This window comes from Leptopilina boulardi, unplaced genomic scaffold (genome assembly GCF_019393585.1).
Source record: "Leptopilina boulardi isolate dan_hultmark-lab unplaced genomic scaffold, ZJU_Lbou_2.1 LbouV2_266, whole genome shotgun sequence".
NCBI classification, from domain to species: domain Eukaryota; kingdom Metazoa; phylum Arthropoda; class Insecta; order Hymenoptera; family Figitidae; genus Leptopilina; species Leptopilina boulardi.
This window is the reverse complement of record NW_026137825.1, coordinates 1,727,273-1,745,199: the sequence shown is the minus strand read 5'-3', so window position 1 is coordinate 1,745,199 and position 17,927 is coordinate 1,727,273. Positions and strand designations below refer to the sequence as shown.

General features: G+C 20.6%; 4 protein-coding genes across 4 annotated transcripts; 2 read left to right on the top strand and 2 right to left on the bottom strand.

Annotated features, from left to right (window-relative positions):
* Positions 1-28: 28 nt before the first annotated feature.
* Positions 29-1,376, top strand: LOC127281400 (RNA guanine-N7 methyltransferase activating subunit-like). Its single transcript, XM_051305099.1, has 2 exons — positions 29-189; positions 655-1,376. Exon 2 carries the CDS (start codon positions 682-684, stop codon positions 997-999), a length of 318 nt encoding a protein of 105 aa, XP_051161056.1. The 5' UTR covers positions 29-189; positions 655-681; the 3' UTR covers positions 1,000-1,376.
* Positions 1,377-2,330: 954 nt separating this feature from the next.
* LOC127281392 (translin-associated protein X) lies at positions 2,331-4,913 on the top strand. The gene is made up of 2 exons (XM_051305088.1): positions 2,331-2,544; positions 3,616-4,913. Exons 1-2 carry the CDS (start codon positions 2,529-2,531, stop codon positions 4,551-4,553), a joined length of 954 nt encoding a protein of 317 aa, XP_051161045.1. The 5' UTR covers positions 2,331-2,528; the 3' UTR covers positions 4,554-4,913.
* On the bottom strand, positions 4,896-7,475 carry LOC127281386 (tetratricopeptide repeat protein 19 homolog, mitochondrial). Its single transcript, XM_051305081.1, has 4 exons — positions 6,975-7,475; positions 5,858-6,120; positions 5,415-5,710; positions 4,896-5,106 (listed from the first exon to the last, which is right to left on the bottom strand). The coding sequence occupies exons 1-4, from the start codon at positions 7,308-7,310 to the stop codon at positions 4,904-4,906; spliced, it is 1,098 nt and encodes a 365-aa protein (XP_051161038.1). The 5' UTR covers positions 7,311-7,475; the 3' UTR covers positions 4,896-4,903.
* A 1,145-nt stretch (positions 7,476-8,620) lies between these two features.
* On the bottom strand, positions 8,621-17,637 carry LOC127281385 (nucleolysin TIAR). The gene is made up of 4 exons (XM_051305080.1): positions 16,976-17,637; positions 15,922-16,278; positions 14,517-14,813; positions 8,621-11,331 (listed from the first exon to the last, which is right to left on the bottom strand). Exons 1-4 carry the CDS (start codon positions 17,204-17,206, stop codon positions 11,020-11,022), a joined length of 1,197 nt encoding a protein of 398 aa, XP_051161037.1. The 5' UTR covers positions 17,207-17,637; the 3' UTR covers positions 8,621-11,019.
* Between the last annotated feature and the right edge of the window lie 290 nt (positions 17,638-17,927).

Sequence of the window (17,927 nt, the reverse complement as noted above, 5' to 3'; positions counted from 1 at the left end):
GTTCAACAATTTTACACATGCGCGCTGTCATAGACAACGTTGGCAGCACTGACAATTTCAATATGGCCACGATTATGTTTACATGATATATGTAAATTAGTAAATTTTTACAATTTTCACTCTATTATAAATAATTGATGTTAATAATACTGTAATATTAATATAAAAAATTGACAAAGAATATTTCAAGTAAGTAACAAGGAAAAAATTCTTAAAATAAGTAATCATTTTGCTCTTTCATTTTAATTTATTAAACTCGATTTTTCAATTGTCGTATTTTAATTCCCTTTTTTTATATATCAAAACAAATTTGAAATATTAAAACAGTCCTTTAATTGTTTTTCGCTAATTATATTTTATCGTGTAATTTTTTTTTAATTATTTTACTAAAACATTTGCATTTAAATCTGCGGCATTAAAAATGAAAACAAAAAATTTTTGAGGTTAAGTTATCGAATTATCAAACAAATTTTTTTTTTATTTAAAAATTAGTTATTATTTGTTGAAATTATAGAAATATTTTTATAAAAAATTTGTATGAAGTAAATTTTGAATTAAAAAAATCAGAAAATTGTGAAAAAAATATATTTTTATAAAAATAAAAAAAAAAATTATTAAATTTTAATAAATGAATTTTTTTTTTTAAATTTACAGAATAATTTTGACTCGTTAAAAAAAAAAATGGATACCATTCCATTGACAAATGAACAAGAGGAATTTTTAAAAGAATGCGAAAAATTATTTGAAGATCGTTATTCGGCGAAAGATGAAGCATTCATGAAAGTGAAAAATGGAGAAACAAAAAAACCACCGATTATTGATCCATGGCATAATAAACCAAGAAGACCACAAAACGATTGGAATCGTCAAAATTATCGACACAATAGACACAATTCTTGGGAACGACATCATGAACGAAGTGAAAGATATGATCGATATGATCGATATGATCGACATGCTGGAAGACATGTTTATCAACGTAATTCTCGACCATATTGAAAAAAAAAAAATTCCACAAATTTTCACATGCATAATAAAAAAAATAATAATTATTATTTAATTAGCTCTATAAAATGATTTAATTTTTCAAATATGTAAATTTTTTTTTTCGATCTCAAATAATTTTTGAATTGTTAATTTTTTTTTCTGTTTTATCAAAATTGTCTCTTGATAATTGCAATTTTCAAATCGTTAAAAATTAAAAAGAAATAATAATAATAATTTTTGTATTTTCCTTTCTTTTTTTGTAGAGGAAAAAATTTCGATTAGCTAAATTAATTGTTAATTTACGATGAAAAAAAAATCACCCAATTTAATTGTAATTATAGTTTAATATTTGTAATTTGTAAAATATGATAATAAAAGTATTTTATACTCCGAAAAAAAGTCGAATTATTTTTTTTCCAATATCCATTTTTTTTATAAAATCATATTTTTCCCTTTTAGAAATGAAAAAAAAATGTCAATTAAAAATTATTTTTTTAAGAGGGAATTTTTTTTTCAACATAACCTATATTTGAATTTTAAGATTCAATATATATGTTAAATATTTATTTATTCACTGTCGCTTATGAATAAATAGGTTTAAAAAAAATAACTATTTTTTTCTAATTGTGAAATTAATATTATTTTATATATAGCTACAAAATATCGTAAAAATGTGAGAGAAAAACCGTTATGCGAACGAATGTTTTCGAAATAAATTTCAAACTTATCTCGCAATTAGTAAAATTGAAAATAAAATGAAAATAAATAAAAATACTTACGGAAAAATGATGCTCGTTGATGTATATTTTTTTTTAGTTTAATGAAGAAAAAACTTGGAAAAATATACAAGAGACATTGTTGCGTTCCTCGAATGACTGACAAAGAAGACAGACAATGTCAAGTTAAATACTAAATATCAAATTCTTCATTACTATTGTTAAACAATTTAAAAAGCACTTTATTCTCATATTTATAATATTCAATCGTTAAAAATACAAAGAAAACCTTGAAAATACAAGAATATTTGTCACAATTCACCTGAAAGAACCACTAAAATTAGTTATGAATTTGACTCACGTATTGTGAGGAAACAAAAATTTATGCGCAAATCCACTGCGCATGTGGTGGGAAAAATTAAAAATTCCGAGTATATGAAAGTAAAATAATTTAATTTTTTATTCATTTTTTATTTTAAATATAGTTTTAAATCGATTAAATAAGCATTTCTATTAGCAATAATGTAAATATTACAAGAAAAAAAACACTTATTTTGATAAATAAATCCTAATTTATAATGGGAAAATTTTTGAATTCTCACATTGCCCTCAGGCGTCAATTAAGTGAACTAAAATTTCTAACCTTAAAATCGATTAACATCCGGCAACCTGTCAGCAAAAACTATATATTTGTGTTATAATTTCAATGAAAATTAATAAAAAATATTAAAATTTGAAAGGAGTAAATTTATATATAATAAATTACAATAAAATATGACGTGTTGTTAGGGAAAAATAAGAGTTAAAAAGAAAAACGAAAGGAAAATGTCACAGGGAAGAGGTTTGTTTATCATTGTTTTATATGTTTTATTTTTTTTATTTATATTTCTATTTCCATCAAATGTAGAAAAAAAATAATAAAAATTGACGTGTACATTTTATTAAAGAACAACATTTTTTTTTCTTTATAATTACGAAAATTTTCGTATTTTCTAATTTTTGCCTTTTTTTCTTATTAAAAATTTTTACATTTTCTTTCCTTTATTTATCAATTTTTTATAAAATTTATATTATAAATTATTTGAAATTTTCGTTTTTTATTACAAGAAAAAAAAATGCTAACAATTAAAAATAAAATTTAATTACAAAATATTTTCAAATATAAATCAATTGAAATTTAATAAAAAAAATTTCATTATTTATTAAATTCAATTATTTTGTAAATTTTATTTCTTTTTCAATTTTTTATTTTGTATTCATTTTTTTTTTCATTTAAAAAATTATTATTTATATTTAATTATTTTTATGTTTAATTTATTTTAATTTTATTAAAATTTCACTGTTTTTATAAAAAAAAAAAACAAAATTTGATATTAAATTCTAATTTTTAAATTAATTTAAAACTTTGAAAAATTTAATTATTTTGACTCGAAATTTTTGTAAATTTAATTTTTAATTATTTCATTTTTTTCTAAATAAATAAAATTTATAAAAATTATAAATATAAATTATAAATATAATATAATATATAAATTATTATAAATTTATAATTATAAATTTTTATTTATTTTAAAATAAATAAAATTAAAATTAAATTTTTAATTTTATATTCTGTTCAAAATTTATTTATTTGAATTTTTTTTTTAGTTTTGTAAATTGAATTAAATTTTATTTCCAAGTAATTTTAAAAATTTAAACGCTTTAAAAATGTTTAATATTTAAAAATAAAAATATATTATTTAAAATTAATAAAATTTATAAATAAAACTTTTTAATAATTGAATATAAAAAAAATTATTTTGTATTAGTAATCGATTTTTTTTTTGTATAAATTAGTGAATAAATAAAATTGAAAGTAGAATAAAGCACAGAGAAAAAAAAGACTAATTCTTTTTTCTTTTTTTTTTTAAAGGAAAAAAACGTGGCGGCGGTGGTCGTTATCATGGAAAAAATTTCGTCAGCATTGGCGATATGGGAAAGGAGGTACTTGAAAAATTAGATGAAAATAGTCAAGTATTAAAACAATTTCGTGAATATGCAAATGAACTTGACGATAAACACGATCGTTATGAAAGAATTGTAAAATTAAGTCGTGACATAACAATTGAAAGTAAACGAATTATTTTTCTACTCCATACAATTGATCGTGATGAAAAATATGAATTAATTCTTCAAGAATCAAAAAAACGTCTTGATAATGTTATTAAATTTTCATTAAAAAATATTGCCAAAGAATTAAATGGACATGATTATTTTCAATATATTAAAGCATATCGTCCTGGAATACAAGAATTCATTGAGGCAATAACATTTCGACAATATTTAAAAGATAAAAAACTTGAAAATTGTCATGATATTGGCAATTCATTTAATTATATTATTGAAAATGATATAAAATCACAATTTAATAATGATAAAAATAAATTAATTTCGCCAAATGAAGAAATTAACATAAATAAAAATGAAAATCAAAATTTTATTGAATTAAAAGAAAAAGAGAATTTAATAAAAAAATTATTAATACCACAGGATTATATACTTGGTATTGCCGATTTAACTGGTGAATTAATGCGTAAATGTATTAATAATTTATCAATTGGCAATATTGCAGGATGTTTTGAAACATGTATTTTTGTACGACAAATGTATCAGGGATTTTTGGGTATTACACCATTTTCAGGTAGGGAAATTAATCGTAAATTAATAACATTAAAGCAAAGTTTAAATAAAATTGAAAATGTTTGTTATACAATTAAAATACGTGGTTCAGAAATTCCACGTCATATGCTCGCGAGTGTTGCAATTGCTGATGTTGATGAAAATCATGACGATGACGAGGGATTTTATTGAAAAAAAAAAAAAAATTAATTTTTCACCAAAAATTTTGATAAATTGTAAACCTTTTTTTTATTGTAAAACATTTTTTTTCGTGAAAAGATATTTTCACATAAAATGGAAAATTAAAAGAAAAATGAAAAAATTCGACAAATTATTGATATTATTAAAATTATGTAATAAATATTACAAAAAACTGTTTTTTTGTTTCTCGACGAATAAATTATAATAATTGAATTAAGAAATTAATTATTAAATAATAATTAAAAACTTAATAAGTAATTAAATAATTTAAATAATTGTATTCTAAAAATTATTTCATTTTTGTAAGCGTGAAAAAAATTGCAAAATTAATAAATTTTTCATCATTTTTTATGTGTTGACAATTTTTTAATTTCGTCTAAACACACATTTGCCTCATTAAGTGATTCTTGATTTTCTTGTATTTTCGCTAATATTTGACCATCTTTACATGATTTTTTTGCCTCTGTATAAAGACCTTGTTTAATATATGTAAAACCTAAATTAATATGCATTGGACTCAAATCCAATTCCTCGAGTTTTTTTCCTAAATTTGCGAAAATAATTATTTTTCATTAAATAAAATATATTCAATTATTCCAATTTATACTACAAAATATATTAGAATTACTGATTTTATAAATATTTAAAAATTTAATTAATTTAGAAATATTTTGATTTCAATTTTTCTCAATTAGAAATTTTATTAAATAATTTTATTAACACAGAAAATAGTAATTTAAATATTAATTACTAAATTGTTACTAAATTCGAAATTTCTAAATTAATTACGAAAATATTAATTGTAAAAAAATTAATTAATACCAAAAAAATATTAATATTTAATTAATTTACCGGCTTCGAGTGCTTGATTCAATCGTTGAATTGACAATTTATAATTTCCTTGTCTACAATCAAGTATTCCAAGATCATTGAGAATTGTTATTGTTTGCTCATGTTCCAAACCATTAATTTGAATTGACAATTCATATGCCTCAATAAGCATTTTATAAGCCTCCAATTCTTTTGATTGTTCTATTAATAAATGTCCATAATAATCATAAGTCATTAGCCAAAAAAATTTTGTTTCCTCATCATTTGAATTTTGTTTCAATGCATTTATACAAAATTTATAACCATTCTCAGCCTTTCTAAAGAAAAATTGCATTATTTTAATCTCTAAATTCTATTATTGTTGAATTATTACTGTAAAAAAAAAAAATTTATTTTTTATTTAAAGAAATTTTTTTTCTTTCTTTTTCAATATTAATTAAAATAAAATTTTTGTTATTATTTACTGTAAATGGCCGTTAGCTTCATAAATTTTTGCAAGTTTCAAACTCATGTGAACAATTTTTAAATCATTTTCCAATGTTCCAGTGGAAATTAAACGTTGCATTACAGTGACAAATAATTTTTCTGCCTTCTCATATTCGCCCATTTCAAATGCAAGATTTGCCATTAAATCAAAAATATATGTAATTGCTTTAAAATGTTCAATTGTTTGTGCCATATGAAGTGCAAGATGTAACATTTGTTCAGCTTTCTTGAATTCTCCTCTCTAGAAATTATTAGATGCTTTTGCTAAAAAATCGAAAATTAAAATGACAATTTTTTTTTTTTTATTATAATTTCTGTTTTCTTTTTTTTTAGTAAAAAAAAAAATAGAAACAATTTTTCTTTCTTTTTTTTCTTAAATAATTATATATATTTCAAATTATATATTAATTATTATTAAATTATATATATATATATATATATATATATATATATATTTAATTATATAATATAATAATATAATTTTAATATAATTAAAAAAATTATTTTTTATTTTATCGGAAAAATTTATTTTATTATTTTAAAGTAAAATGATTACATTGAAAAGAATTTAATTGCAAAATTATTAAAAATAAAAAAAAATTAAATTAAAAATAAATAATAATAATAATAAATAATAATAATATAATAATAATAATAATAAATAATAATTTAAAAATAAAATTAATTAAAATTATTTTTATACACTGTACTAATTTTTTTTTTATTTTCAAATAAATTATTAATAATTGTTATTTATTATTTTTAATTTAATTTAAATATTAATAATAAACAAAAATATTAGATAGTATTTAATTAATAAAGAATTTTTTTTTTTTTTTAATGAGATAATTTATATTTATTTTATAAATAAATTGGCTATTAATTAATTAATTAGCCGAAATTTTATTTATTAAAAAAAAACAATTTTTAGGTTATAAAAATTATCAAAAACTAACCTTAAAAAAAAAAGTAAACATGCATTTAAATATTTAGAAATGATTATTATTTTTTATCTAGAACTGAAAAAAAAATTAATTTTCAAAAAAAAATATACATAATTCTATTTTAATTAAATAAATATATTTTTTTTTAAACCTGCATCGCTAAAATTGAGCGTTTCATTGCTGTAATATATTCAGGATCCTCTTCTTTATCTTCTTTTTCTTTAAATAAACCAAAAAGTGTATAAATTCCACCGAAAAGAAAATACGATTTTTTATTAATTCTCGATTGATGACAACTATTATTATTATTATTGTTAAAATTTTTCTTTTCATTAAAATTTAATGACAAATTATTACAATAATAATAATACATTGTTTCATTGATATTGAATTTTTTTGTATTGCAAAAATATTTTTGCATACAAATTCTATCAATATATTTTGGACACAATTTTAATATTGTTTTTATAAAATTAACACTTGACATTTTTTATTTAATTGACAAAATTTTAAATATTATTTCTCTATTTTGCAACAATTGTACATATATACAATAATCTCCCTTCGTTCGGTTGATGATTTTGACGTAAAACAGCTGATTTCCGGAGGAAGTTGCAAAAAAGGACCAATCAATATCGAGTAGTAGCAGAAGAAAATTAATTTCAAAGTTATTTCATTGGTGGAATATTTACAGCGTCATAAGCGCGGTAAATATTTAAAATATCCAAATATTTAAAAAAACAAAAAAAAAACGAAGAATTAAAAAACCTTAAATTACATTTTTATAGAATAATAACGAAAACTCGAAAAAATTAATCAATGAATTAAAAATAATAAATAACTAACTAAAAATATGTTAAATTACAAAAACTCGAAAAAATTATACAATGAATTAAAAATAATAAATAAATAACTAAAAAAAATGTTGAATTACAAAACAAAATAATATTTAGTTAAATAATATATTTGTAAAATAATTTTTTAAACATATTATTTAATTATTAAAAAGCAATTTTTAAAAATAATCTCATTTCTTTTTATATTGAAATTAATTTTATAATAAAATTAAAACAATTTTTTCTGTTTAAATTAAATTCAATAATTGAAAAATTAATTATTACGAAAAAATATTTTCCAAAAAAAAAAATTCTTTTAAAAACTGTAATTAAAGAATTATCGGCAAAATGAAAAATTTCTAAATTTAACAAATAAAAAATACTTAATTATATTTTACCTTTATTAACAATATATAATTTTTTTTTTATATTCAATTATTGTAAATTTTTAATAATTTTGCAATTCAATTCTTTTCAATATAATAATTTTACTTTAAAATAATAAAAAAAAATTCTAAATTTTATAATTTAATAATATTAATTTACATTTTTTTTAAAATGAATTAATTAAAAATAATTAAATTTATTTTAATTATTTATTATTATTTTTTAATTATTTATTTTAAATTTGTAAAGAAAATAATTTTTAAAAAATTAATTTTGATTATTTTTTTTCATATTTTAAAGAATAAAATATAAAAAATAGTTTCTTTATTATATTATTAATTAATTTTAAAACTAATTTTTAAAAATTTGCAAAATACAATCTAAATTTATTAGAATATTAAAAATATAAATTTTTAAAATAATTCAAATTTTATCAATTAATAACGTGAATTAAATTTCATTTTACTTTCAAAAATTCTACAAATTTTTTTTTTCAATTTACCACGAAAAAAAAATTAAAAACAAAAAAAAAACTTATAATTTGGCACAATGTTTAAAAAAAAAAAGGATGAAATTGTATTTTAAATATTTATTCCTTCTTTCATTCAAAGGACAATTTGTTTGTTTTTTTGTTTTTTTCTTTTTATTATAAGATAACATTATCCTAAGCATTGTCGAGGGTTTTTTTTTTTTTTTTTTGACACCCTTCATGTACCTAAATTTACCTTTATATAACACTCTTTTTTTTTTTTTACGTCTTGCATCACTTGATTGATTATTGATCCATTTTTTCTTTCTTTACTCGCGTCAAGTTTTCGTATTAGTTGACTTTCGTTATTAGTTTTCATTTTTTTTTTCTTCTTCTCACTAATATTACTTGACTAAACACTCGTGCTCGTGTAAATTCTTTGTTGTTACTTTTTCATTTTTTTTTTTTTTATTATTATTATTTTAATAACGTCTAATTTTTTTTTTTTTTTTTTTTTGTAAAAATTCTTAAGAAACTTTTTTTTTTTCAAAATCATTTTTTATCGTCGGTAGCCGTATAACGCAAAAAATTTATTATTTTTCTTCTTCAACAACTTTCACCAATAAACTAACTAAAAATTGTTTACTTCGTTTTTTTTTTAACTGCTATTTTTATCTATTTTTTTTCTAACTTTTTCATTCTCTCTCTCTCTTTTTCTCTTTCATCTCTCTCGCTCTCTCTCTCTCTCTCGCGCTCGCTTTCTTAATATAAGTGGCCCTTTGCTATTTTCCCTTTCTATTATATTTACAATTCAAGTTAATAAATTCAGGAAAAATGCTTGTTTTTTTGGAATGATTCATCAGCAAAGAGTTATTATTATTATTATTATTATTATTATAATTATAATAGGAGAATAAAAAGATTTGAAGCAATTCGGAACCACTGCTTTACAGTATTCGAGTATACAAAAAAGAGAAAAAAAAAAAAAAAAAAAAAAAAGAAATTGGAAGATTTTTTTTAAACAAAAATTATATATAAAGGGCGTTTTTTAATTAAGGCTTCTTTTCATTTCAATTTTAATTTAAAATTTTTTTTTTTTATTTGCCTACTGAAGTTGAAAAAATTGATTGAAATATCAAAAAAAAAAAAAAAAACAAGGGGGTTGGAGGTTTATATAAAAATCTTATAATTCGAACTTGGTTGTATTTTTAATTTTCTTTTTTTTAAATATTTATTGAAATAGTTTTCATTTTTCTTTTTTTTTTTTAAATTACTATTCTCAATTTTTTTATTTACTTTCTTTTTTTTCGAAAGCTTTTTTTCCTTCTCTCATATTAATCAAAAATGATCAACATTTTCGATCAATCGTTTTTTTTTTTTTTTCGTCAACTTTCAAAAATGATTTTTTTCCTTTCATCAAAAATTCATTTTTTCATCATTCATATGTAATGTATTAACTGTTAGTTTTTAAATTTCGTCATTAATAGTTCAAAAAAAAAAAGAAAAAAAAAAGCGGGGGACTTTTGTCAAGATCAAACATATTTGAAATTTTAAAAAAAAGGGTACAATTTTTTTTTTTCGAAAATAGTACAAAAAAAATGTTTTTGAAAAAATCCCATGGAAAAATGGATAGGCAACGCGAATTTTCTTTTCCTTTTTGCCAAAAAAAAAAATCGAACCACCGACGATAAAGATCGATTAGTCCTGACAAAAAAAAAAAAAAAGAAAACGATTTTTTTTTAACGCGAGGGCCCTGCATACGTTTTTTTCTTCTTCTTCTTCTTTTAAATCGGTGTGCATTCAAAACTAGCTACATCACAGGCGCTGTGTCTAGCTAACTTCATTTTTTTTTCTATCTTACACTACAATAGTTCAATATCATATTCGGTAAATCGATCATGAATGAACATTTTTATTTTTTTTTTTTTTTAAATATAAGACACGTCAACTGTTATAATGATTTCATAAGAGAACGAAATCTTTATTTTTCAGAGAGAAAATTGCAATTTAAAAACTGAAAAGAGGGAAAGAGGCGAAAAAATGCCAAATTAAAAAAAAAAAAACAAACTGCAAAATTACGATTGCAGTTTACCCCCTCCGAATGCAGGGCTCTTTTTCTAATTCCCCCTCTATTCAATTTTTTCGATTCTTTTTTTTACATTTTCTCCACCACCCCCTCCCTCCCTCCCCCTTTTTTTTTAAATTGAACCTACATTTTTTTTTCCAGTCTTTGAACATTTAAAAAAGAAAAACAATTTTTTCAGAGAAAACATAAAATAAAACATTTTTTTTTTTTTTTTTTTGGACAAAAAAAGGGAGCAAAATTAATTTTTTGCAGAAGGCCCTCTTTCTCTTTTTTTTTCACCTCGATTGAATATTATTCGGTATTTTATTGGTTTCAGTTGGCATCGTTCAATGATGATAATAATAATAATAATTGTTGTTGTTGTTGTTGTTGTTGTTATTGTTGTTGATGATGATGATAATAATGATGATGATCGATTTCATTGCGTGGGATATTGTGGCATGGTGTATGTTACCATTGCCGGTTGTTGTCCTGATGGAAGTGGTGCAGCGGGTGTTGGTGGTGGTGCACCTGGTTGTCCAGGTTGCCATGTACCCGCTGCCGCTGCAGCAGCCGCCGCCGCTGGCGATTGCATTCTCATATATTGTTGTTGATTATAATAATGATTATAGTAACTAGCTTGCTGGAAGAATTGTCCCTGCATTTGGGTATAATTTTGTGGATACCAATTATATCCCATACCCATTTGTTGTCCGTAACCATACGAATATTGTCCAGCGCCTGTCGTCACCTGTAAATTCATTATTTTTTTTTACCTTCACTTTCTTGGAGCGTATGATTATTCTCTAATAATTAATTAGAATTTTAAAGAATTTTATTAGAAATAATTAGAATTAGAAAAAATTAAAGAGCGGAATGTTTGTTTGTAATTAACGGAGGCAAAAAATTTGTAAAAACTCTGTATTGAGTATACAATGAAATTATTATTATTATTATTATTTAAACGAATTTTCAGTTTTTTAATTAGCATTTTACAAAATTTCTTCTTCTTTTTTTACGAATTTTTACTTAACAAAATTTTTAGCTACCGAAAACGCAAACAAAATTATAATTAAAACTAGCAAAATTAAATGCGCGCCAAATTGAGTATTTAATTGTTTGTTATAAAGAAATTAAAGATTAATATTATCAATAATAATTTAATTTATTAGAATATTATTACATATTAAATGATAATAATGAAAATTATATGTTTACAGGCCTCGGATTATACGACTTTTTCCGACTTTTATCGACTTATTTTAATAAAATGCGACATTTTTTTTACATTTGAAAAAAAATGTAAATAAAATACATTTTTTTAGTATAAAATGTATAGATCTTCTTCAGATCTTCTTCAATTCAATTATTTAACAAATTTTGAACTAAAATGATTCTTCACTAAATTAATTATTTTTAATAATTTTAATGAAATACATCACAAATTCAATTATATCAAAATTATTTTTTCAATTAAAATTTTTATGAAATTTAACAATTTTTTATAATTTAAAAAAAAAAATATCAGAATAAAATTGAATTATTTTTTAAAAATTTCAATTCAAAATAAACTAAAATTCAATTATTAATCGAAATTTCAATTCAAAATCAATTAAGAATCCAATAATAATTATCCAATTTAAAATTTAATTATTTACCAAGTTTTCAATTTAAAATGAACTTAAATTAAATTATTATCCAAAATTTCAATTAAAATTCAATTATTTCCCAAAAAATTTTCAATTTAAAATCAAAAAAAATTTCATTTTTCTGAAAAATTTGAATTCAAAATTAATTGAATTTTCAATCATTTGAATTTAAAAGCATCTAAAATTTAATTATTTCTAAAATTATCCATCGAAAATTTTTTTTTTTTGAATTTTAATAATTTCAATTATAACTCTAAGGAAATTCAATTATTTTTAACTATTTTAATAATATTCTTTGAAAATTCAACTACCTGAAACTATTTTTCAATTAAAAATGATTTTCAAATTAGTGTATTTTGTCCGCATTTTCTAATAAATTTTTAGTGAAATCATCTAAAATTTTAATTACAAAACACTTAAAGTTTCAATTAATTTCAAAAATCTCAATTTTAAATCTTTATAAATTCAATTAAATTTAAAAAATGTTTTCCAAAAATTGTTTAATAAATTATTTTTAGTTCTGTAAAATTTAATAATTGTTTGAAAATTAACAATATATCTTTTGAAATTTAATTATTTCTAAAAATTTCATCTTTAACCCTTCGAAAAGGATTATTATTAAAAAAAAAATTTTTTTTATTTAAAAATCTTTAAAATATTTTTGTTAAAATAAAAAACAAATCCACTTTTTTTTGGAATATAAATCGACTAAAACGATTTTTTTGTGTCTTTAAGTTGATTCGAGGCCTGTGTTTTTATAATTAATATTTAATAGATATTCGTTGGCCCCTGGTACGTTAAAAATTAATTTTTAAAAATAAATTTTTTTCAAATTACTATCTTGTACGAAATTTCCTGGCGCATCTTTTTTCTCATCATAAATTTTTTGTATTTGTATACAATTTTTGAATCAATATACAACTTTAAAAAAAATTTCTTTGGTAAACGTTGTGTACTTCAGCTTCGTGAATTGAATTTTCGAATTTGGAATTTTAAAGAAACTTATTCCGAAATTTGGAAACAGAATTATACAACTTTGGCAAAAATGAGAAAAAGAATTGTCAAAATTTGACACGTCATAAGATTACTATTTAAAAAAACACGTGAAATCAGAAAAGGCCAACTTCAAGTTAGGACAGAAGGACAGACCAAGCATTTTATTATTATATAATTTTACAGAATTTCTCTTTTTTTTTACGAATTTTTACTTAACAAAATTTTTAGCTACCGAAAACGCAAACAAAATTATGATTAAAATTAATTTGCGCTCAATTTTAAAAGATCTTATTATGTATTTTTGCATAAAAACAATACTGATTCAAAATAAGTTTTTAAATATTTTTTTTTTCTAAACATTTTAATATATTTTCTTTCAGCTCAGACAAAAATTATAATTTTTTTTATCTAATTTTAATAAACAAGGGCTTATTTTATTCAATAAAAGATTCTCTTCAAACGCTTATTTTTTATATTGTTAATAATAAGTTGTAAAAAATTATTTACTAAATAAAATTTCAATTGTTTATTAATTTTTATTTGATTTTCATTTTTATTTTACCGAATTTCTCATTACACAACTTTTTATTTAAAAGGAATTATAATTTCTTTTAAAATTTTGCCAATTTTTTTTTAACAAAGAAAATATATATATATATATATATATATATATATATATATATATATATATATATATATATCAAAAAATTACCAAATTTTCAAAGGAAATTATAATTTATTAATAATAATTGAAAGAAAACATCAATAAATATTTAAAAGTGATTCTAATTCAAAATATTAATTTTTGCAGAATTTTAAAATATTTTCTATTTAATTGAATTTTTAATTTAAAAAATTTTTCCCATTACCAAAATTTTTATTTAAATGGAATTTTAATTCAAATATTAATTTTTGTAGAATTATAATTGTTCTTCAAATTATTATTAAAGATAAAAATTTTATTTTATTTTTATTGTAATTTTTGTACCTTATTTTCTTTTTTCTATTATTGTATTTTCTATTATTCTATTCTATTATTTTATTATATTTTATTATTTTATTCTATTATTTTATTATATTTTATTATTTTATTCTATTATTTTATTATATTTTATTATTTTATTCTATTATTTTATTAATTCCATTGTTTTATTATTTTTCAATTTTTCTCATAGTTAAACGGGAATTTTTTAAATAAAAAAACTTTCTCATTAGAATAAAAGAAAATAAAAAAGAAAAATTCTCTAATAATTTTGAAATAAACGTGGGTTCTTTTTTTTTAATTACTAACCTGTTGAGCTTGTTGATTGGCATTAGGTCCTACGCTATTTGGATCACCATTTTCTTTACCCCAGAAACATTTGACGATACATCCATTTATCTCGGTATAATTTGTCGATTCAATTGCATGTGCCGCTGCTTCTTTAGTTGTGAATTTAATAAAAGCATAACCCTTATCTTTAAACACCCTTATATCTTGAATTGTACCAAATGGTGAAAATGTTTTGGTTATGAGCTCATCCGTTATTCCATTTGTAAAACCACCGCAATATACAGTACAGTTTGTTGGGCTACTTTGGTTATACACCTGGAGAAAACAAAAAAGTAATTTTTTTTTTTTTTTGAAAAAATTTTTATATTCAAAAATTTCAATTTTCTTCATCAATTTAAAATTTCACTAAAATCTCAAAATTCATTCGTAAAAAAAATTTCAAAATCAAAATTTATTTTCTATTTAATTTCAAATTAATTTAAATTTCATTCAATTTCTTAAAATATTTCAATTTGAATTTTTTATTAAAAAATTATTTCTATTCGATTCAAATTGAATTTATTATTTTTTTTTAAATTATTTCTATTCAATTCAAATTGAATTTATTATTTTATTAAAATTATTCAAATTAAATTAAAATTCAAATTAAATTTATTATTTTATTAAAATTATTCAAATTAAATTAAAATTCAATTTAAATTTATTATTTTTTTTAAATTACCTATTTCTATAAAATTGAAATTATTATCTTATTCAAATTATTCAAATTAAATTAAAATTCAAATTAAATTTATTATTTTATTAAAATTATTTCTATAAAATTGAAATTTATTTATTTATTTATTTATTTACGGGACTTCAAAAATAAAGTTAAGTAATAAATTGAATTTATTATTTTATTCAAATTATTTCTATAAAATTGAAATTGAATTTATTCTTTTATTAAAATTATTCAAATTAAATTTATTATTTTTTTTTAATTATTTCTATTCAATTCAAATTTATTTATTTATTTACGGGACTTCAAAAATAAAGTAAAGTAATAAATTGAATTTATTATTTTATTAAAATTATTCAAATTAAATTAAAATTTAAATTAAATTTATCATTTTTTTAAAATTATTTCTATAAAATTAAAATTATTATTTTATTAAAATTATTCAAATTAAATTTACTATTTTTTTAAAAATTATTTCTATTCAATTGAAATTGAATTATTATTTTATTAAAATTATTTCTATTAAATTGAAATTGAATTTATTATTTTATTGAAATTATTTAAATTAAATTAAAATTCAAATTAAATTTATTATTTTATTAAAATTATTTAAATTAAATTAAAATTAAAATTAAATTTATCATTTTATTAAAATTATTTTTATTTTATTTTATTTAAAAAATTTTAAATATTTTTTTTTTTTACCTCTTCATAATTAGGTTTGCTGCTATTCGGATACTTTGGCCTCTCCGATCTTGGTGGTGGTGGTTTTCTCGTCGACCAATTTGTTCTGATGCTACGCGATCCTAACCATTGTCCATTCATTGCTGAAATTGCGGCTTCAGCCTCCGATTTTTTGACAAATGAAACAAACGCATAACCTTTACTTTTCAATGTTTGTGGATCGCGTACAATTCGACAATTGCTAATTTCACCAAACGGCGCAAATGCTTCCTTCAATGTTTGTGTCTCAATTTCCGGTGATAAATCACCAACAAAAATATGATGATGATTACTCGTATCTTGCTTCGGTTGATTACCAGGACTTGTCGCCCAATTCACCTTCAAAATAAAAGTGTACACAAATTTTTTTTTTTTCTCATAAAAATAAGAAAAAAAAAAAAAAGGAAACTTAAATTAAAAAACAATGAGAAAATAAAAAACAAAAAAAAAATTGTGAATAGAAATACGATAAAAAGGAAGTAAAAAAAGATAAAGAGAAAAATAAAAAAAATATTCGTTAAAAAGGAAATCACGTTGCCAGGCAATTAACAACACTTTTATTTTCCTCTCCCCCCATTATCTTAAATTGATCGCTATTTTCGTAAAACAATTTTAAAATCGAAAAAAAAAAATAATTTGCCATTAAAAATACAGTTTGACCTTTGAACTTTCGTTATTGTCATTCAATTTTTCCTATTGAAAACCAAAAATTATAAAACAAAAATTATCACCTAACCTCTCTAAAAGGGAAAAAAATATATATAAAAAATTTTATTTTCCCCTTTTTTTTTTTTTTTTTGAACATTTTTCGCGCGCATATTGTAACTTAAAATGATGACACACACACAAGTTAAAATGGACACACGCCAATTGCACACTAACCAATGAAAAGAGAAAGAAAAAAAAAAAAAAGAAGACTGATAATTTTTCCACTACAAGTTTTTTTTTTTCGCAATTCGGAAATAAAAAATCAAAAAGGGAAAATTTATATATATATATATATAGAAGGGGGGGAAAAAAAAATGCCGGGACTAACCTTCATTTCCTTGTCGAGAAAGAGGCGCTTGTTCATGGCGGCGAGCGCAGTGGCCGCGCATTGATGATTAGTAAATTCAACGAATGCATAAGGATCATTGCCGGGTTCACGTATTATCTTGCATCCCTTCACCTGTCCAATTTGTGAGAATAAAGCACACAAAAGATCCTCGGACACGGTGGCATCGAGATTACCCACATAAAGGGTACGAGGATTGCTTTCCTCGCTCATGCTCTCGTTCTTGAATTTCTTAACACAAACACACGCGCGCACACACACTTACACTCTCTCTTTCTCTCTGTCTCTATTTCACTTTTTTGATGATTCGCAACGACAATGACGACGATAATTTACACACTAATATAACTTAAAATTCCCCCGTTTTTGATCACCCGTTAATTTTTCTATGAAAAAAAAAAACCGATTAATTCACTAACACGAACACTTTTAGAATTGTTTGTTGCACGCATTTAACGGCAATGGAAAATTTAGCATTTGGATAATGTAAACACTTTCCGAATTTTTACGGACTTTTTGTGAAAGGTTTTTTTTTTTTTTTTTTTTTTCTTATTTTAAGTTAAAGGAAGAGAGGCGAAACACACGGGACGGTTTTTAACGTTAAAAGCTACTACACCCAGCCCCTCGACGACGTCATTAAAAAAAACATGGCCGACCATGATCAAAGCGGTACAAGGCCTACCAACTGTAGAATTATAATAAAACACATTGGCGGTAAAAGCAGAATAAGTTCGAAATTATTTTAAAATTTATTAATTCTTAATAAAAGCAATTATTATTGTTTAAAGATGAAAAATGTTATTTTCAATTTATGGAATTTTTTTCATTAGATAAATATTATATTTATGGGGAAATTAAAATTATAGGAATATTTTTTCTTTTAATTTCTAGGATTATTAAACTAGATGCTGTTTTATCAATAGAGATTAAATGG